At 42.2% G+C, this 23313-nt stretch overlaps 1 protein-coding gene across 6 annotated transcripts in view; it reads right to left on the bottom strand.

The window, feature by feature from the left end:
* The window catches only part of LOC137345699 (ATP-dependent translocase ABCB1-like), a 165482-nt gene that overhangs the window by 59978 nt on the left and 82191 nt on the right, over window positions 1-23313 (bottom strand). For all 6 annotated transcript variants that reach the window (XM_068008965.1, XM_068009000.1, XM_068008993.1 and 3 more), the window contains exons 11-15: window positions 20243-20353; window positions 13235-13360; window positions 5715-5918; window positions 1067-1237; window positions 205-366 (exon numbers count right to left, since the gene is read on the bottom strand). In XM_068008965.1, the coding sequence (XP_067865066.1) occupies window positions 205-366; window positions 1067-1237; window positions 5715-5918; window positions 13235-13360; window positions 20243-20353 (774 nt within the window). The remainder of the gene's footprint in view (window positions 1-204; window positions 367-1066; window positions 1238-5714; window positions 5919-13234; window positions 13361-20242; window positions 20354-23313) is intronic.

Here is a 23313-nt window from a genome sequence, read left to right on the forward strand (position 1 = left end):
TAAAGTGAAATTATATTTTAAATAATCTTTGATTACTCCTGTCAGTGGTGGCATAACACACAATTTCCCAATGACCCATCTCTGCCTTGGAAAATGTTGTCATATAAACTCTTCTTATAATATAAAGATATGATAGTATTTACATTTTCCAGTTACATTCGTTGTATTTTATTTTGGCATATACCCAAATGAAGAAAAAGGTACCTGTGCCGATACAAGTGAGTGGTAAATTCCATTTTTCTGCATCAGTTCTGCATGTGTCCCTTGTTCCACTAAAACTCCATCTTGAAAGCTTGCTATCACATTTGCAGTCCTGATTGTGGACAGGCGATGAGCGATCAAGATCGTAGTACGCCCTTTACTCGCCTGTGGAAATTAGAGAAGGAGCTGTGGTGATAAGTTACCACCTTTTCAAGCATTAACAGTTACTCATATAAGATTTTATAGTTTGATATGAAAAAACCATTTGTGCAAAAAAAACCTTAAAATCATTCTGTGCAGGCTATTTATCCAGGCTCTCACAGTTATGGCAGGGGATCAGGAGAACACTTGTGAAATTCAACCTCTTAAAGAACTTGATTCTCAAGGTGTCTAGGGCATTAATAAATATGCCCTCGCTAATATCACCCACATCATAAGAACAAATAAAAAGCATAGTGGGTGAATTTTCACAGGGATCTTCCAATTGTCTGCAGGGACTTTGGCAGAAGAGTCAAGAAAAGCACAGCAAAACACTGTAAATAGACCTTTTTTGCCTCTCCCAAGCAATTGCATGACAATGAGTTGGAGGGAGGGAAATGGAGGTGATGGTGCATGGAAGTTACACCATGCCATGACAGGACAGGCTTGATTGACCAACTGGTCTTTGCCTGCCCTTTGTTACTGTGTTCTTGGGTTTTCACTATGTTTAAAAATAATTGCTCATTTGTTTCCTGCATACCATTTCCTATAACTGCATGTCCCAGAATAAATATTAATTGGCACATGTTCCACAACATATGATGACAATTTTTGTTTCTCTTAACATGTACAATCAATGTGTTTGGTAACCAAAATCCACACGTACCTTATCCAATGCTGCTTGAACCACAGCTTCACTCTCTGTGTCGAGGGCAGAGGTGGCTTCATCTAACAAGAGAATCTTAGGGTTACGCACCAGAGCCCGGGCAATTGCAATTCTTTGTTTCTGTCCTCCACTCAGTTGTGTACCTCTCTCCCCAACAAGAGTGTTGAATTTCTACAATAAAGCACAAAATATAGATCATATAGATTCTTCACTGTACAGAAATTCAACATTAGAAATATTTGCTTCATAAGGACAGCAGTGGCATCTAGGGACCCCAGTAAGAAGATGACTACAAGTTGACATAGATGCTTGGATGGGGGTTCAACCCGCAAAATATCTTGCACTAAGTTCCTTAATTCGGTCACATCGTCGCAGTGGTTGTGTCAAGCAGAGACTGGGCATTTCCGAACAGGCAGGGAAGAACAATCAGTCAGTTACCCTGGCTGGTCTTGTGGTGCCTTGAGTGGTTTTGGTGGAGAGCAGGCAGAGAAGAAAGGGGAATCAAAATGTCTCAAAAAGATTCCATTCTTAAAAATGAATATTGACTCTTTGCATGAATTTTTATCAAAGGTAGGAACATACACTTCTCAACGGGACGACTATAGTCCATCCAGCTGACCCAAAGTTGGAGAAATACATGACAAAATCGCACTTTTAAACATCCCTTAATCCCTTTTTCTGGCTGATATCTATCCTGTTCACCTCCGATATTGCTCACAACATCCCACTTCACATTTTTACCGGCAATTTGTTCCCTATGTAGAGTAGTTAAATGAGAATAGTTCACCTTTCCTCATCTGAGCTCGAGTTCATGATCCCTTACTTTTCTTTAACTCATGGGATTTGGGCATCGCTGGCAAGGCCAGCATTTACTGCCCATCCCTAATTGCGCTTGAGAAGGTAGTGGTGAGCCGCCTTTTTAAACCATTGCAGTCCATGTGGGGTAGGTACACCCACAGTGCTGTTAGGAAAGGAGTTCTTACTGCAGAGTTTATGATTAAGTAACTGCATTCAGTTTGAAAATATGTGGCTGCATCACCATAAAAATGATGGAGCAGGACTTCCTCTGCACCAATGACTTACATGCCTACGTTCATGGGAACGCCAGGACTCAGGCAATTACCAGATAGTGGATGAGCAGTTGCTCCAGTATCAGTGCAGCTGTGGTGCCCACTAATGAAAGGGCAGCAATTAACGGTAGAAGGCAGCCAATTGAGTCCAGAGCCGGTAGATGTGATAGGAGATGCCTCAAAGCAATAAAATTTAGACTCTTTTCTGGAAGGCCATTTTCCTTACAGCAGCCTCGTGTAGGTGAATAGTATATTGGGGACTGGTGGGAATTCTGGTGAGTGACAGCACTTGGCCATTTTGGCCTCTATTCCTGACATCAGGACACAAGGGACAGATGCAAGAACTTGATTTCACTAATGCTTTCCTCACTGGCCTTCCACATTTCATCCTACACAAACTACAATTTTCCCAAAATGCTCGATCTCACATGAAGTCCTTTTTGCCCAGGATTCCATGCACTGCAAACAGCCATTGTTCCCTATTGTCCAACACACTGAATTTAATACCCTCATCGTTCTTGTTTACAAATCCCTCTATGGTCTCACTTCTTATCTCCACAACTAGCACCACATCCCAGCCCATAATCATCAGTCCTCTGAATCTAGCCTCTTCAGCACCTCCCAGCCTTTATTCCTCTATCAGTGATACATACTTCAGCTGTCTCAACTCTATTCACTAGAACTCCCCTAATCCACTTTAACTTTCAGTTTCCATAGCTATCTTTAACATCCTTCTCAAAACTTATTTTTCAACCAAACTTCTGTTCATCTCCCTTAAATTTTTCACTACTACTTGGCCTGGTCTTCCTTCTATGCCTTGGACTGTTAATTACATTAAAAGCACTATATAAATGCAAATAGTTCTTGAAGTTATTAAGGATCAAATAGATAAACTATGCATCGATCAAATTGTTGATTGAACAGCTCTACATGTATTGTACAAAAATGTCACAATTGCTTTGCACTATAAAACATTTTTTGCTCCTTTTTATTCCTTTAACCATAGTTACAATAGGATCATAAAATCTTAAAAATAGGAGCAGGAGTAAGCCATTCAGCCCCTCGAGCCAGCTCTGCAATTCAATGAGATCATGGCTGATCTGATTGTGGCTTTAAATCCACTTTCCTGCCTGCCCCCCATAACCCTTTACTCCCTTGTAGATCAAAATCTGTCTAACTTAGCCTTGAACATATTCAAAGACTCAGCTTCCACTGCTGTCTTGGGAAAAGAATTCCAAAGATTAACAACCCTATGAGAGAAGAAATTCCTCCTCAGCTCCATCATAAAAGGGAGACCCCTTATTCTGAAACAGTGCCCCCTTGTTCTAGATTCCGTATTAGGGGAAACATTCATCTCAGCATCTACCCTGTCAGGCCTCCTCAGAATCTTAATGTTTCAATAAGATCACCTCTCATTCTTCTAAACTTCAATGAGTATAGGCCCAACCTGCTCAACCTTTCCTCATATTACAACCTCTTCATTCCAGGAATCAGCCTAGTGAACCTTCTCTGAACTGCTTCCAATGCAAGTATAGCCCTCCTTAAGTAAGGAGACCAAAACTGTACATAGTACTCTAGGTATGGTCTCACAAAATACCCTCTACAGCGGTAGCAAGACTTTCCTACTTTTACACTCAATTCCCCTTGCAATAAATGCCAACATTCCATTTGCCTTCCTAATTACATGCTGTACCCACATGCTAACTTTTTGTGACAACTAGATCCCTCTGTACTGCAGCATTCTGCAGTCTCTCTTCATGCAAATAATATTCTGTTTTTCTATTCTTCCCACCAAGGTGGACAACCTCACATTATCCCATGTTATATTCCATCTGCAAAATTTTTGTCCACTCACTTAACCTATCTATATCTCTTGGCAGATACTTTGCATCCTCCTCACAATTTGCTTTCCTATTTATCTTTGCATTGTTTGCAAATCTGGCTACAATAAATTCAGTCCCTTCATCCAACTCATTAATATCAATCATAAATAGTGAGTCCCCAGCACTGATCCCTGTGGCATTGCACTAGTTACAGTTTGCAAGCCTGAAAATGCCCCATTTATCCTGACTCTGTTTCTTGTTAGTTAGACAATCCTCTATCCAATACTATGTCTTGTCAAAGACTAGAAAGTAATTTATTATAATCAAAATGTGTTTATCAATGCACTTCTGTCCTCATGTTGCTATTCCCTTCCTTGTTCTGTCGCTGTTTGGAAGCAAAACAACAATTTGTCAAAAACTCCTCCCTATAACAATTGGCACTGTTAAAGATGAAAGGGGTGATTCTTGTTGCATACTTTAGGTGCTAAACAGGTAAAGAGGTGACCAAAATGTGGTCTTAAATGCCTGTTTAGCCTGTGTTTAGCACATGACACCATTTTAGTAAAGGAATTGAAACCAGCGCTAGGAGTGGCCACCTCCGAGTCTTGTTCAACAACGGACTGTCATTTAAAACGCCTGCCAGTGCTTGTTCAAGAGGCTGCATGACATTTTGGTGGCTAATGCTTCAACTAATGCCTTTTCCTAAGTGATCAGTTGTTTTGGAAATAAACACAGCATTGATGTTGATTTTGAGCACTACTTAAAGGGATACTCACCATTTCATGGTCATTACTGCTGGAGCTGCTAAAAGGATCTCTGAAACACATTGGGAGACTTTCTGGGGCACTTTGTCAAGACTTCACCAACACTCTAGCAACATGTATTCTGGAAATTCTCGGAGGACTTCACCTAGAAAAGTGCTATGTAACTCTATCTAATAGGAGTCAGCAAGAAAAAGGGATTGCTTGGTTATGAGCATCTTGCTAGGGGTTCCCCTTGGTCTGAATGAGGATGAAAGGAGAACATGAGGCCAGGTAGAGCAACATGAGCTTTGAGAGATGAAGGTGGTGTAGTGTCCTGCCCCCTTGCAAGTACAAGACATCTCCCCTCCTCTGGGCTTCTTCCACTAGGACCTCCAAGCCTGTGCACCCTCTTCTGGTTCCTGAGCCATCCTGCAACATGCCACTGTGTGCCAGCCGGAGCTCCACATCTTCAGTGGAAGTGGGTGCAAGGAGATCACATATATTGCTCCATGAGAATTGCATCCAATCAGCACTTGAATGCTAAACCTGCAGATTTGTGGTTAGCATCCAGGCAAACACAAATTATGGTAATCAGCAATTAGGATGAAAATTGTGTGCTAAACCCAGCCTTTCGAACAGGCTTGTCTTATTAATAGGGCCTTTGGCCAAAATAACTCCCAGTTTATCTTTTACTTTCAAATATCTTAACAGATACTATAATTGTGTTACTTGTAAAAAGCACTTCATATTGATCAAATTACTCTCCTCTTTACAGCCGTAAATAAGGATTTTGTCGCAGGTCAAATTATAAAAGAGAGACTGCCTTTGTGGAAATGTAATTGGCAAACTTTTTGGTTGTCATTGCCATCACAGTTATGTCATATACAATGAAGCAGTGATTAATTTTGTTGCATCTTGTGTGATCACATCATAAACACACAATAATAAAAGCCTTATCAAACATGTTTTGATGTGCAGAACATCCCTGTGAAGGTTGAAACATCTCACTTACATCAGGAAGTTTCATTATGAAGTCATAAGCATTTGCTTCTTTTGTAGCCATCTCAATTTCTGTATCCGTAACATCTTCACGTCCAAAGCGTATGTTTCCAGCAATTGTCGTAGCAAAAAGTACAGGCTCTTGGCTGACCACACCAATGAATTTTCGAAAATGCCTGACATTTAGTGACCGTATATCATGGCCATCAACTGTAATCTGGCAGAAGATATTGCACCAAATAATATTTTTTCAGTATTGTAAGATAAAACAGATTACACATATCTAATATAGTTGCTTATCTATGTTGTGGGAGATGTGTCACATCAGGCAAAGAAACATTGGCCGGAGTTTTATGCACTGCCCCTGCCCTCCACAGAAGTGGGCTTGTGGTGGGGCGAGGGGCCTCCTCTCGTTACTGCTGGTACATTACCAGTGGCAGGCGGCTGAGCGAAGTAAAATCTGACGGCCTCCGTGTGGGCTGGGGTGGGGGGGGGGTTCCTCCCGATCGGGTACTTTGTGCCCCATGGAGGGTACCCCATGGCACAAGCTGCCCCACTGCACTACATTCCCCCCACCCCCCACAACTGATCCCTTCCCGCATCCCACTCAACAAGGCCCAGTCAGTCGTCCCAGGCAAGGCCTCACACCCTGACCTTCATTCTGGAGCTGCGCTTCACTGTTTCTATTCTGGCTGGGTGCAGTCCCAGCAGTGGCCACTGCTCCCGGTGGAGTTGCTAGGACTGAGAGCTGCCAGCCACTGATTGGCTGACAGTTTTTGGAGTTGGGACTTCCTGCCTCAGAGGGGCAAAAGTCCCGCCCAAGCCAATTAAAGGCCTGGGCCATGTAAAATCGTAACGTGGTTTCCAGGCCCGGCAGAGGCAGGCTCGCCCTGACTTTTTGGCCGATGAGTGGGGCCTACAGCTCAACATAAAATTCTGGCCATTGTATGCTGTTTAATTAAAAACAACCTGTCAATGGTTCCAACACTTTGATAACTTTTACCAAAAAATCCTGTAAGGTTATGATTATAATACATTGCGTATCTCAGATGGGCAATGGAAGAAAGCAAAGCATATTTGGAAATACTCAAATTATGCTGCAGTCTGTACATTATACTCTGCCCAATAATAGAGTCCTACACATCCGTGTCTTTCAAACCTGGCTTCACACATCAACCAGCTTATATTCTACAAAGTGTCAAGCTGAGTATCGGAGTCAGATCAGGACGCGACTTTGGAATTATGTTGCTACTTGCGCATCAATATTGAGGTTTCATCAACACAAAAGTAGCTGTAAAAAAATTCATCAATTATTTCTTTCGGATACTGTTACTTTTGGAACAAATCCAAAGATGTAAGACAATCTACAAATTGTACAGGATTTTGACCTTTACTATTTATATACAGTGCAAGCCTTCGAAGTAAGGAAAAAACGGTTATGAGGATAACAGCCTTGATCATTCATAAGTTGTAGTGATGGTTTCTGTCTCGGTCTCAACTGCACTACAGGGAGGACTCCAGTTAGAAGCCAGGTGCTTCCTCACACTCATATAGGGGTAAATCTTAACAGGTGATAGCAAGTTGGCAGCCCAATTTATATCTCTCCCTTAATTTTTATTTGCACTGAAGTCAATTTATTTTTAACTTACCTTTTTGGTGACAGCTGACTGTTAGGCCACACCCATGCTATCAAACCATGCTAGCTGACACTGTTCTGCCCAAATTAGCTTGATTTCCTTGGGGGATCCTAAAACAGGTTTAAACCCTTCATTAACATAAGAAGGGGGTCTACTGCCTGCTTTAGGTGGATGTCAAAGGTGCCTAAAAATCATCCAAGACCAATATGGCCTTGGACGTTTTTCAGGTGTCATTGGGACACATGGTAAAGCCCTGCAAAATTTATCACTTTTGTCTGGTTTTCCGCTCAGAAAACATGAACATTAATAACCAGTTTCTACTCCGAAGACTAGCTACATGGTCAAATACTGCAAAGCTTCTCAGTCTATGGAGCTATACTCCATTGAGAATCAATTTTGCCAACACTCCAGGATTGCATTGGAGTCTCCAGGAATTAAAAAGATCAATCTCTGGGACACAGCTGCGAGCATCTCAAGTGAAATATCATAGCATTATTAAAAAAACTGTGTTTTAAAAAATGATCTTTGTACACTTTTGTGTATTAGTTATAAAAATATTGGATAACGCAAAAATAGTATGTCTGAGTGACAGTCAAGAATCATCCAACTAGATAATGAAGAGTCTATTCACTTTCCAATTGGTGCAGGAAGCTGGTGTGCTGCAATTATACATATGTTAGGACCAACAGTAGGAGTGTAGAGGAGGGCAGATTGGAGGTAGGAGAACAGATGATGACACCTCCAGGAATATGTTCAAGCAAAGTTGGCAACCCAAAGAGCATCAGAGAAAACTGGATGTGAAAAAAGCACAAATGACCTGAGAGTCATTATGACACAGGAGGCCATTTGACCCATCGAGATCATGCTGGTTCTCTGTAAAGCAATTCAGTCAGTTCCAGCAACTCCCCCCCACCCCACCAACCCCCCAACCTATCCCCATAGCCCTGCAAATTTATTTCCATCAAATACCAATCCAATTTCCTCTTGAAATTATTGATTGTCTCCGCTTCCACCACCCTCATAAGCAGCAAGCTCTAGGTCATTACCACTCACGGTGTAAAAAAGTTCTTCACATCTGTCATGTATCTCTTGCCCAAATATGTGTCCCCTACTCCTTGTACCATCAGCTAATGGGAAACAGACTTTCTCTGTCTACCTTTTATACGCCTCTCATAATCTTGTAACTCTGTCAGATCTCCCCTCAACCTCTTCTACTCCCAAGGAGAACGACCACTGCTTCTCCCGCCTAACCTTGTAGCTAAATTTCCTCATCACTGGAACCATTCTAGTAAAACTTCTCTGCATCCTCTCAAGGACCTTGGCATCCTTCCTAAAGTGTGGTGACCTGAATTGGATGCAATTCTATAGTTGTGGCCTAACCAGAGCTTTATAAAGGTTTGGCATAACTTCCCTGCTTTTGTACTCATTACTTCTATTTATGAAGTCCAAGATCCCATATGCTTTGCCAACTACTTTCTCAATATGTCCTGCCACCTTCAAAGATCTATGCACATGAACCCCCAGGTTTCACTGTTCTGCACGCTCTTTAGAACTGTGATATTAAATATATATTGCCTCTCCCTATCCCTTCTGCCAAAATGCATCACTTCACACTTCTCTATATTAAATTCCATCTGCCACTTGTCTGCCTATTCTGCCAGCCTATCTATGCCCTGTTGCAGTTTATCATCCTCACTTTTTGGCACACCTCCAAGTTTGGTATCATTGGCAAATTTTGAAATTTTACTCTGTATTCCAAACTTACTGCTGTGACTGATCGAGGACTTCCTCTGATTTTTTCAGACCACAACTTGCCTGAATTCCAAGCTACCAATACTGGCACTGGCAAGATAGTTTGACAGGATGCTAACCTTACACTTTAATTTTTAATACAAAGGTCTTGGCATTACACTGTAGGATAATATGTACAACAATTCATCCAATATGTTCATCCAAAATTCTTCTCTCTACTGTGTCAGTGGAAGTGTTAATTTTAATGCTTCGATAAAAACAGAGAAATTTGAGATGTGTGTGTTAGGCTTTTCGCCTAAAGTTTCACAGCCTAATTCCTTGGCCAAAATGTTATTTTCTATTAGTATATTGTACTGCTTGGTAGGATGATCTAAAGCAGGGTGTTACGATCAGGTGAGAAAGGGGTCCCTCTCAGCCTTCACCTGGTCTTACTGCAACAAGGTTTAATTTTAAACACACCGTGTTTTGAGCTCTCACTTGGTGAAGCCTTGTTCACCGCTTTCCAATTATAAGGCAAAGAAACAAGCACAAACAGGCTTTCTTAGGTTTAAAGAGAAATGAAATTTTATTAAACTTAAACTCTAATTCGGTTAACGCTTACGGATACACAATGTGCCCACACTAGCATACATACATGATACACACATGCAGGTCGGGACAGAAAGGAGCAGAAAAGATAAAGTAGAAAAATTTGAGGCAATCTCTAAGGAGGGTTTTTTGTTACCGTACTTCGAGCTCGCAGGAGAGTCCTTTTGTTGAAGAGTATGGTCTTGCTTTTCGTTGGGGCCCAGTATTCTTCTTAAACCTTATTCATTGTAGGAGACTTTTATCTGTTGGGGTTCATGTGTCTTCAGTTGGTTTTTGGAGTTCCGTGAGAAAGAGATGGGAGCAGACAGGAGAGGCTCATTTCAATCCAGGAGCTCAGAGCTTTCTGCCAATTCAAACACTGTCTCTACAATTGAAAACTCCCCAAGTTGGCCAGCAGCATGGTCATGTGACTGACTGGTTTGACCAGGTATGTTCTGTGTATTGTATTGGAGCAGGGGATAGATCCTTTGTTCCAACACCGTCTGCCAACATGCAAAAATACAAAAAAGAATTGCATCCAACCCACGGATGCAAACTGTACCCGGGGCTATTCCTCATCCTCGCTAGAGCTCCAAGACCGGAGGTGGGAAATTTCCCAGCGTCATCTTCTTGTAGATCGGCCGTTTTAAAAACATCGTGCTGTCAGTTTCACAGCTGACAGCTACTGAAGCAGGAACGCGCTTCCCAACATTGATAGATTCGGAGTTTTCTGACTTCTTATTAAAAGCTGGCAGGGAAAATTCTGAATCTGTACAATGTTGGGAAGTGCTTCAGCAGCTGTCAGCTGTGAAACTCAGTGCAAAGTTTTTAAACAAACTGACCACCCACAAAGCTGCTGTGCTGAGCGCTCCTGCTCCCTGCAACAGTCGGAGAGAGGGAGACACAGACAGCGAGGGGAAAACAGACAGCGAGGGGAAAACAGACAGCGAGGGGAAAACAGACAGCGAGGGGAAAACAGACAGCGAGGGGAAAACAGAGAGGGGGGGAAACAGAGAGTTCCAAAGACTCAAAACCCTCAGAGAAAAAATTTCTCTTCATCTCTGACTTAAATGGGCGACCCCTTAATTTTAAACAGTGACCCCTGGTTCTAGATTCTCCCACAAGGGGAAACATCCTTTCCACATCCACCCTGTCAAGACCCCTCAGGATCTTATATGTTTCAATCAAGTCACTTCTTACATCTTCTAAATTCCACCAGATACAAGTCTAGCCTGTCCAATCTTTCCTCATAAGATAGCCCGCCATTCCAGGTATCAGTCTAGTAAACCTTCTCTGAACTTCTTCCAACACATTTACATCCTTCCTTAAATAAGGAGACCAATACTGTACACAGTACTCCTGATGTGGTCTCACCAATGCCCTGCATAGCTGAAGCATAACCTCCCTACTTTTGTATTCAATTCCCCTCACGATAAACAATAACATTCTATTAGCTTTCCTAATTATGTGCTGCACCTGCATACTAACCTTTTGTTATTCATGCACTCGGACACCCAAATCCCTCTGCATCTCAGAGCTCTGCAATCTCTCACCATTTAGATAATATGCTTCTTTTTCATTCTTCCTGCCAAAATGGACAATTTCACATTTTTCCACATTGTACTCCATTTGCCAGGTCTTTGTCCACTCACTTAACCTATCTATATCCCTTTGTAGCCTCTTTATGTCCTCTTCACAACTTACTTTCCTACCTATCTTTGTGTCATCTGCAAATTTAGTAACCATACCTTCGGTCCCTTCATCTAAGTCATTTATATAAATTCTAAAAAGTTGAGGCCCCAGAACTGATCCCTGTGGCACACTACTGGTTACATCTTGCTATCCAGAAAATGACCCATCTATGCCTACTCTCTGTTTCCTGTTAGCTAGCCAATCTTTTATCCATGTCAATATGTTACCCCTACACCATGAGCTTTTAGTTTTTGCAATAACCTTTGATGTGGCACCTTATCAAATGCCTTCTCGAAATCTAAGTACTGTACATCCACCAGTTCCCCTTCATCCACAGCACATGTAACTCCCTCAAAGAACTCCAATAAACTGGTTAAAAATGATTTCCCTTTCACAAAACCATGTTGACTCTGCCTGATTACCTTCAATTTTTCTAAGTGCCCTGCTATAACATTTTTAATAATAGCTTCTAACATTTTCCCTAAGACAAATATTAAGCTAACTGGCCTGTGGTTTCCTGCTTTCTGTCTCCCTCCCTTTTTGAATAAAGGACTTACATTCACTATTTTCCATTCTAATGGAACATTCCTCTAATCTAGGTAATTTTGGAAAATGAAAACTAACGCATCAACTATCTCACTAGCCACTTCTTTTAAGACCCAAGGATAAAGTGCAACAGGACCCGGGGACTTGGCAGCCTGCAGCTCCAACAATTTGTTTAGTACCACTTCCCTAGTGATTGTAATTTTCTTGAGTTCCTCCTCCCTTCCATTTTCTGACTTACAGCTAATTCTGGGATGATACTTTTATCCTCTATCGTGAAGACGGATGCAAAATACCTGTTCAGTTCATCTGCCATCTCCTTATTATCCATTATTAATTCCACAGACTCACTTTCAATAGCTCACTTTGTTAACTCTTTTTTAAATATCTATAGAAACTCTTACTATCTGTCTTTAGATTTCTAGCTAGCTTTCTCTCATACTCTAATTTTACCTTCCTTATCAATCTTACAGTCAATCTTTTCTGTTTTTTTACCCCTTCCCACCATCCCCTGCACCCATTATGTTTATTTGACCTTGTTTGTCCCTCCCCACACTTAAAACCTTAACTCTCCCCACTTGCCACCAGTGTCACGCCTGCTTTCCCCAGATGTGTAAGTGAAGGCGCAGGAGTGCCGGCTGCCACACTGAAGATTGCAGCGAGCCTGGAAGATTGAAGGTAAGTTTATGTTAATATAGTCATTTTATTGATTTAAATATTTAAACTGAGGTCCCGTCACCCAGTGGTGGGTTGGCTGCCACGGAGCCTCGCTGTCGCTGGGAGGATCAGGCGGGGCCCTCCCGGCGTCGAGCTCCGTGATGGGCATTTGCAGGAACAATCTTCCAGCCACCCTGCCACGAAGCTCAACATTGGGAGCATGGTAAAATCCAGCCCAACGTTTCAGGTCTGTGACCTTTCATCAGAACTGTCAAAAGTTAGCAATGTCATCGGCTATGAGCAAGTGAAAGGGGGGAGGGGTGAAGAAGAACAAAAGGGAAGGTCTGTGATAGAGTGAAGGGCAGGAGAGACTGAATAAAAATACAAACACTACTCTCTGTTTCTGTTTCAAACACTGTTACTGCCATGAATTGATGTAGAGGTCACACCATGATGTAGGTTTTGTAATAGCCTAGAAAAATTGCAGGCTGCACTTTTCCTGCCAGCAGTCAATACCGCATCTGAGACTTTTACACCACTGCAACCAAGACACCAGCTATGAGGGTGCGTTACAATTATTTTAACATGATTGATTATTTTGTTAATTCACAATAGATTAGTTTTCAAATGGGTGTTTCGCAGTTCATAATTATTTAGAGAACAGAGACTCTGCTTAATTTCTCACCATTCCTTCCTGGAGATCATAAAATCTCTGTAGTAGCTGAATGGTAGTACTTTTTCCACAGCCGCTGCTTCCCACCAGAGCTACTGTCTGTCCACTGTTAATCTTCAAATTCAGACCCTTCAAAATCTACAGAAAGAATCAGACCAATCAGGAAAGTTTAACAGATATTTGGAAAACTCTTAGTAAAGGTTTGCAGACTGAAAAAAGTATGTAGCGATGTGCTTGGAATCACAATACCAATGCAGTACTGATTCAGTCTCCAACTAAAACCATTGAACTTAGCATGAAATTTAATTAAAAGCCACCACCACCTCCCCCCCCCCAACTGTAAATGGTTCTGTGGTTCAGCTGGCATGATAACACCTCAGTGCATAATTTCACTGGGTAGTTAACGTGATGGACGCTGAATGGAATTTTCAGGTGGTCTGTGGCATTTCCAGGAACTGATCTTACCACAGAAGTTCCCCAAGCAGCAAAACTGCCCCATTTACAGCAAATTTCTCCACATAATAGTGGTTCTAAATATTGACAGCAAGATATTTTTGTGGTAAATTAAGAATGGATGCTCTCCTTTGCTTGCTGGCAAATCTATCTGCAGGTGATTGAACACATTTTTTAAAAGCTACAAATGCAGGGCATCTCAAGCAAAAATATAAAATGTTGGAGACATACAGGAAGTCAGACAGCATCTGGAAAGAGAAAAAAATAGTTTTAATGTTTTGGATAACCTACCTGTTATATATTGTTGGATTATTAGTAAAGAGCTAGGAACTAATTTGCTAGGAACTAGTTGTTAAGTGTAAGTGTGCCATATTCATTGCACTGGAGTCATGTGATGTGTAACACTCAAGCAGTTCTTACCAGGGAGCATGGCAAGCTATATTAAACACAAAGGGCTCCAGCATTTTAAGCCTAAAGTGTGATTAATTCTAACTTATGGGAACCAGAAGACATAATATGGTGGCAGCAGGTGAGTAAGCCGAAAACATCTTAACCAAATTTAATGCTGAATTATTTTGAAACAAATCAACCCAAATTAGTGCCAGAAGAGAGGAAAAACTAAGTGAATCGTGCAAGAATGAAATGACTACCAGCACAGCAATGAATGCACAGCTGCAGCCCATAATTAATTGGGAAGCTGATGATTTCATAGAGGCATTTGAGAAGTTTAAACCAAAGTGCAGATTGACATTCAGTAGGTTTCTATAAGGCATGAGTGAAGAGGAGAGGGTCAGCTATATCCTTCTGTGGGCAGGAGATAAAGGATTAAATTTGTTTAATAGCTGGGAGCTGAGTGGAGAGGACTGCAGAAGCCCAAACAAAATATTTGAAAAATTCAGCACTCATCTCCAGCCAAAATCAAATCATTGGATCTACCGATATGAATATCAAGGCCTTAAGCAGGAATTAGATGAGCCTGTTGACAATTTTGTAACAAGACTGAAAAATACAGGCAGAAAATGTAAATTTAAGAACACAAATGAAAGGCTGATAGATCAGCTAATTTGGAGTTCTGCACATCCTGAAGTACAAAATGCTCTAATCGGAAAGGGCAAGCTCACAATATTGCAGTCTGTAGACACAAAGCCATGAGCAGACAGATGAAGACACTGACTACCCAAACAGCTAGCCTTCAGTTAAGACAAAAGAAAGGCAGCAGGGTTGATGCAGGAAAAAGGAACAAAAGAGTGCACACCAGACAGGAGCTGTGGATGACCACATGAATTCACAAACAGAAGGAAATGTCCTGCGTATGGGTCAATCTGCAGAGCTGGCAGAAAGGCCAATCACTGGGAAAAGATGTGCAGAACAAAGGAAGAAGGAGATAGATGGGTCACCAGAGACAAAACAACAAGGTGAATGAGTAGAAAAGAAACCAAAACATTCCTACCCTGGAAGATGACAATGAGTTTGAGAACATGATAGACATAGGAACCATATAACTGCATGAAATATCTGGATGCAACAGTTAGTAGAGAAAAGAAATTCACACAATCATTCATATCAGTGAGAAATAGGCCCAAAACAATAAACCTGAAGGTGAAGATTGATACTGGAGCACAGAGTAACATCATCCCATTCAGACTATACGAGAATATCTTTCCGGAAAATTTGGAGGAAAATGGTTCTCTAAGGAAAGGTACTCTGAAACCGAACAATGTCATGCTAATGGGATACAGGGGAACAGAGTTTCGAAAGCTAGAAACAACCCAAATCAGAGGGATACACAAAGGAGAAGATGTTAACTATATGTTCTACTTCACCAAAACAGATGGTCCTGCTATCTTGGGGTTGAACAGTTGCAAAGAGCTGCAGATTATCTCAGTAAACCAGAGGTGAAGGAGGCGACAATAAGGGTTAAAGATAGTACACCCATGGAAAAGCACCCTCCAATCAAAAGTAAAGAAGATCTGGTACAAATATACCCAGAGTGTTTTGATGAGATGGTTGGATGCTTTGAAGATTTTGAATATCACATCCTTATTGACCCAGCGATGAAACCAGTGATTCATCCCCCACTTAAAGTACCAATAGAACTAAAAGGAAAAATTGAAGGAGAGCTCCAAAAGATGGAAGAAAAGGTGTTCGCCAGAGTTTCAGAGCCTACAGATTGGATAAATTCCATCGTGGTGAGAGAGAAGCTAAATGGACGGCTAAGAATTTGCCTAGATCCCAAAGATCTTAATCAAGCAATAAAGAGGGATCACTACCCTATTCCAACACTGGAAGAGATCACACCAGCACTGGCAGGGGCAAAAGTTTTAAGCAAGCTTGATGCCAGAAATGGTTACTGAAACGTGAAGCTTGAAGACTAATGTTTGCTCTTGACAACATTCAACACACCCTTTGGACGGTACATGAATAAAGGGACCGTTTGCCCTTAAAGTGTGTGTTCCAGTAGAAAGACGAGACATACCAAGGATGTAAAGGCACAGCTGATGATATCCAGATATATGGTGTAGATGAACAAGATCATGACTACCATCTACATGAAGCCATAGAGTGAACCAGGAAAGCTGGGATCAAGCTAAATGCAGACAAATGCATTGTGAAGATGACAGAATGCCAGATCTTCAGAATACTGTGCACAACTGACAGAGTCAAGCCAAAGCCTGAAAGAATCTCAGCCATCTCTGGAATGGAAGCCCAAAGAGATAAGGAAGAGTTGAGAAGTATCCTTGGCTTGATCCAATACATGAGCTCCTTCATACTGAATATGTCAGAACACACAGCAAACCTGCAGGAGCTGATTAAAGCAGATGTAGAGTACCAATGGCCAGAGTCATATGACTGGAGTTGCAACAAACTCATAAAGGTGGCATGCAAGGAGACAAGTCTGTCATACTGCAGCAGAAAGAAACCTGTCACTCTGCAAGTAGATGCTTCCACAACAGGACTGGGAGCAGCCCTGGTACAAGAAGGAAAGCCACTAGCATTCGCATCCAATGCTCTAACCTCAGCTGAGAGCAGATATGCCAACATTTAAAGAGAGCTTTTGGCAGTCGTGTATGGATGTGAGAAGTTCCACAATATCTCTATGGGAGAAAATTCATAGTGGCGGATGATCATCATCTACTGGAGTAGATATACAAGAAAAATCTATGTAAAGCATCAACAAGACTGCAGAGGTTACTCGTGAGGCTTCAAAGTTACGATTTGGTGCTGGCAGATAGCTTGTTCTTGGTTGTCACCACAGGAGAAACATGAGATAGAAGATCTAGGTATAAAGATTCATCACCTAGTGAATGTAACACCACCAAAACTTAGTCAAATTAGAGATGAGACCAGCAAAGACAAGGAGTTACAGATATTCTCTCAGCAAATGATCCAGGGATGGCCTGTTGAGATACAGCATACACAGTCAGAGATGACATATCACTAGAAGATGGTGTTCTGCTAACTGAATCCAGAATAATCGTACCCAAAACAATGTAGGAAGAACTTCTCCAAAAGATACATGAAGGCCACTTGGGAATGGATGTGAGCCAGATCAGCTGTGTACTGGATAGGCATATACAAAGAAATTGAAAATATGGTGTCTATATGCAATGCATGCCGAAGTACAGAAATACACAGCAGAAAGAGGCGATGATAGCTGCTGAAGTACCACTCAGACCATGGCATTATGTAGGAGCTGATTTAATCACACACAGTCAAGAATGGTTTCTCACTCGCAGATTACTACTCAAAGTTCACTTTTATCCAGAAGGTGAAAGACTTGAGAGCCACAACAATAATCTCAGCAGTACAAGTTCAGTTCGCTGAGCAAGAGATTCCTGAAAGATTAATATGCGACAATGGCACTCAATTCACATCCTGAGAATTTAAGGAAGTCGCTGAACAGAATGGGCTCAACACCATCACCTCATCATCACACTACCCATGGGAACACAGATATATAAAAAGACACATCCAGACAGCCAAAAGGACCCTTGCAAAATGCCGTGAGACGAAGGAAGACCCAAACATTGCCTATTGTCACTCAGATCTACCCCTCTGAAGGCTGATGTGAAATCACCTGCAGGGCTGTTGAATTAAAGAAAGTATAAGACTACTCCGCCAACCAAAATACATCCTTCAAGTAACCAGGAGGAAATGAGACAACAACTCACTGAAGCACAGGTAAGAGGAGACTAACACTTCAACAAACATGCTATATCCCTACCTGAGCTGTTGAAAGAACAAACTGTCACACACAGGATCCAATCATGAAATCTGGAGCCCAGCAAAAGTTGTTGGTAAAGCTGAGACTCTAAGGTTATAACATCATTGAAACCCAAACCAGTCAGCAAAAGAGAAGGAACAAGGTCCGTATTCAACCTACACTTGAGTTGGAAAAACAATCAACAACACGGAAAACATCACTTTCCAGTGAGAAAACATCGTCAATAATGTCACCAGCAAATGATATAACATTAGCAACAGCAAGCACGATCCCTACAACACCAGGAGCAACAGGCACAACATCATCTGTGCAGCATGCCAACTCACCACTGAGAGCAATGAATGCCAAGTCTACAAGATGAAGGCACAACATCTTTCCACCGAAGCAATACGTGAATAATATTTTTGGAAAAGAAAACAAGAAAAGACTCTAAAAGGGATTCAGCTTATTTCTAAAAGTCGATTGTCAATCTTCTTTAGTTTAGAAAAAAAAAGCTTACGATTGGAACGGTTACATTGATATAGAGGCATTATGTTTTTTAAAGAAAGAGGGATGCTATATATTATATTATCAGTAAAGAATTAGGAACTAATTGTTCTAGTGTGCCATATTCACTGCTACACTGGTGTCATATGATGTATAACACTACACTGCTCAAGCAGTTCTCATCAGGCAGCCTGGTGAACTGTATAAAACACAAAGAGCTCCAGCATTTTAAGTCTAAATTGTGACTATTTCTAACTTATGAGAACCAGAAGACATCAAACTGCCTCTTCAATTTAACTCTTATTTTCAACTTTTCAGATTTGTTTTTGCTGAAGGGACATTGATATAGTGGGCTTTTGAAAGAGAGAAAATGTAAAACTGTTCTGATGGTTCAGCCAATTAAGACAGTAGAGAGAGAAGCCACATGTGAGGAAAGTCCCAGTTTTGATCACTGGTCTGTGCTGAGTTCAGTGATTTTTGCTGGGGTGATGTCTGCAATGTTTCAACTTGTTCCTAGGAAGAGGCCAAAGCCCCTGGCAGGGATTTTCCAGGCCATTGGATTATGGGGTCAGAGGCGGGAAGGCTGGCAAAACACTGTGGGAAGGCATTGGGTGATGTGCCCACCACTTACCTGCCGTCCTTGCAATTTTGCCAACGGTGGGAAAGGTGGCAGAATGCCCACCCACCTGGAGCCTAATTAAAGTCACTTAAGCGGCCAATTGAGGGCCTCTTCCTACCTCCACTACTCAGGGAGACTGCCAGGTAAGCCCCGATGGTCTCCCAGCAGACCCGGGGTGCGGGGGAGGTGTAGAAGCCCCTCCTTTTTGGGCATGCTTTGGAACACAAAAGGATCCCCTGGCGGCAATGGCTGCTTCAGTGGCATTGGCACTGCCAGCCTTCAGCAACCTCCCCCTTCCCCACTGCTGGGGCCTGCATGACTGGCCCTGGTGCCTGCATGACTGGCCCCAGTGCCCTCAGACCCCACTCACCTGATTGTGAGGGCACATGTCCATCGCGGAGTCCTCTTCCTCCAGGTGCAGCCCCAGCGGTGGCCACTGCTCCCGGTGGTGCTGCTGAGGCTGCTGAGCCGCTGGTCCTCTGACTGGGCCGGCAGCTCTTAGGGGCGGGCCGCCTTCCTTAATTAGATGGCAGGCCTGGCAGCAGCCACTTAATTGTCTGCTGCCCTTAAAATGCGGCCCCAGGTTCTGCTGCCCGTTGAAGCAGCATAGCCCTCCAACCACCACTTCCGGCCCTGGCAGTGGGACCCCTTCCACCTCAGAAAAACCCCAGCCCCTATGCTGATCTTTATCCAATGACAGCTGCTGGAATTGCATTTGTGTGCTAAAGAGCCAGTTGGAACTCACTCTTGGAGACCAATGGTGGCATGGGCAAGATATTAATGGTCATCAACATACAAAGAAATTGTACCTTGCATCTCAATGCCTCCAGGATAGGAAAGAAAGAAAACAAAGTAGGGTACATAAAAAAACAGCAGCTCGAACACTAAGAAAACCATCTTTAGCACAAAGCAATTTGTAGCAAAGTGTATCATGTGGTGGGATATGAGAGATTGAACAATACCTCTTGCTTAATTTTTCACTTAAAATGATATCTTAGCAATGCTACGGCATCTACAAGTTTGTGGGTTTAATACCCTCTGAGCATTATTTTTAGCACACCAGTCAACAATTATACACTAAATCCTGTTTGTGCTGTTTAATGTGGACTTTAATCGATTTTAAATAGAGATAATTATCCCCATTCACGTATTATTAGAAGTCCATTAAAATCAAAAATATTTTACAGATTTGCTTTTGATCTAGGTTTATTGTAAATGTAACAAAATATGCTGATACCTTTACATCTGCTCGCGATGGGTAGTTAAAATGCACATTCTTAAATTCCACTGTTCCTTTAATTTGATCAGGTTTATGTCCTTCTTCTGAGAAACCATCTATGGCAGATTTCTTAATGGTAAACAAAAAAGATCATACAATGTCATGAAGGATAAAACACGTCATTGACATTTTTGTCATTAATTAGAAAATGAAAATTTCCAATTCGAAAGGAAGCTCATTAATATTAATAAATTAATATTAAACTGTTTACTTCAAACCAATAGTGGAGAAAAATGAATGAGGAAGAAAAACTGTTGCTGCAAGAGTATACTGTCTAATCAACTTGACTCACAAGTTGCCTCACTTTCAAACTGCAATCACTGGGGCTGGCACGATTGTTACCAGTAACATCAACCTTACACATTTTAATATAACAGTTAAAACACAGGCTCTGAAATGACACAATGGGTTACTGGCAGGGAAACGTGTTAAACAGACAGAAATGTTAGAGTTTGCCCACTAGTATCTCATAGGGCTGCACCTAGAATCATGGAGTCATAGTCATAGAGTTATACAGCACAGAAACAGGCCCTTCGGCCCATCGTGTCTATGCCGGTCAGCCAGCACCCAACTATTCTAATCCCATATCCCTGTACTTGGCCCGTAACCCCGTATGTTATGGCGTTTCAAGTGCTCATCTAAATACTTCTTAAATATTGTGAGGATTCCTGCCTCCACCACCTCTTCAGGTAGTGCGTTCCAGATTCCAAGCACCCTCTGGGTGAAAAACAATTTCCTCAAATCCCCTCTAAACCTCCTGCCCCTTACCCTAAATCTATGCCCCCTGGTTCTTGACCCCCTCCGCGAAGGGAAAAAGTTTCTTCCTATCTAACCTATCAATGCCCCTCATAATCTTGTACACCTCAATCATGTCCCCCCTTAGCCTTCTCTGCTCCAAGGAAAACAACCCTGGCCTTTTCAGTCTCTCTTCATAGTTGAAATGCTCCAGCCCAGGCAACATCCCGGTGAATCTCCTCTGGACCCTCTCCAGTGCAATCACATTCTTCCTATAGTGTGGTGCCCAGAACTGTACACAGTACTCCAGCTGTGGCCTAACTAGCGTTTTATACAGCTCCATCATATCCTCCCTGCTCTTATATTCTATGCCTCGGCTAATAAAGGCAAGTATCCCATATGCCTTCCTAACCAGCTTATCTACCTGTGCTGCTGCCTTCAGTGATCTATAGACAAGTATACTAAGGTCCTTCTGACCTTCTGTACTTCCTGGGGTCCTACCATCCATTGTATATTCCCTTGCCTTGTTAGTCCTCCCAAAATGCATTACCTCACACTTCTCAGGATTAAGTTCCATTTGCCACTGCTCCGCCCATCTTACCAGCCCATCTATATCGTCCTGTAATCTAAGGATTTCCTCCTCACTATTTACAACACCATCAATTTTCGTGTCATCTGCAAACTTACTGATCATACCTCCTGTATTTACGTCTAAATCATTAATGTACACTACAAACAGCACCGATACCTGTGGTATACCACTGGTCACAGGCTTCCAATCGCAAAAACAACCCTCGACCATTAGCCTCAGCCTCCTGCCACTAAGCCAATTTTGGATCCAATTTGCCAAACTGCCCTGGATCCCATGGGCTCTTACCTTCCTAACCAATCTCCCATGCAGGACCTTATCAAAAGCCTTACTGAAGTCCATGTATACTACATCTACTGCCTTCCCCTCATTGACACATCTAGTCACCGCCTTGAAAAATTCAATCAAGTTAATCAGACACGATTTCCCCCTGACAAAGCCATGCTGACTATCCCTGATTAATCCCTGCCTCTGCAAGTGGAGATTAATCCTGTCCCTCAGAATTTTTTCCAATATTTTCCCAACCACTGATGTTAGACTCACCGGCCTGTAATTACCTGGTTTATCCCTACTACCCTTCTTGAATAATGGTACCACATCCAGTCCTCTGGTACCTCTCCTGTGGCCAGAGAGGATTTGAAAATTTGTGTTAAAGCCCCTCCTATCTCCTCCTTTGCCTCACATAACAGCCTGGGATACATTTCATCTGGGCCTGGGGGTTTATCCACTTTAAAGCCTGCTAAAACAGTTAATATTTCCTTCCTTTCAATGCTAATATGTTCAAGTATATCACAATCCCCCTCCCTGATGTCCACACCTACATTGTCCTTCTCCATAGTGAACACCGATGAAAAGCAATCATTTAAAACCTCACCTATGTCCTCTGGCTGCACACACAGATTGCCACTTTGGTCCCTAATGGGCCATACTCTTTCCCTGGTTATCCTCTTACCCTTAACATACTTATAAAACACCTTGGGATTTTCTTTTATCTTGCCCGCCAGTGTTTTTTCATGTCCCCTCTTCACTCTCCTAATTACTTTTTTATGTGCCACCTTACACTTTCTATACTCCTCCAGTGCCTCTGCTGTTTTCAGCGTTTGGGATCTGCCGTAAGCCTCCTTTTTTTTTCCTGATCCAATCTTCTGTATCCCTTGACATCCAGGGTTCCTTGGGCCTGTTAGTCCTACCCTTCACCTTAATGGGTACATGTTGGCTCTGAACTCTCACAATTTCCTCTGAATGACTCCTGCTGACGTGATGTAGACTTTCCTACAAGTAGCTCCTCCCAGTCCACTTTGGCCACTTTTTATCATATTGAAATTGCCCTTCCCCCAATTCTGTACCTTTATTTCTGGTCCATCTTTGTCCTTTTCCAAAACTACCTTAAATCTTACAGAGTTATGGTCACTATCCCCGAAATGCGCCCCCACTGACACTTCTGCCACTTGACCGACTTCATTCCCTAGGATTAGGTCCAGTAATGACCCTTCTCTTGTAGGACTTTCTACGTACTGGTTCAAAAAGCTCTCCTGTATGCATTTTAAGAATTCTGCCCCTTTTCAGCCTTTTGCACTAAGACTAGCCCAGTTGATATTGGCGAAGTTGAAATCCCCTACTATTATTACCCTATTATTTTTACACCTCTCAGATTTGCCTACATATCTGCTCCTCTATCTCTTCCTGACTGTTTGGAGGCCTGTAG

Source organism: Heterodontus francisci, chromosome 2 (genome assembly GCF_036365525.1).
Source record: "Heterodontus francisci isolate sHetFra1 chromosome 2, sHetFra1.hap1, whole genome shotgun sequence".
NCBI classification, from domain to species: domain Eukaryota; kingdom Metazoa; phylum Chordata; class Chondrichthyes; order Heterodontiformes; family Heterodontidae; genus Heterodontus; species Heterodontus francisci.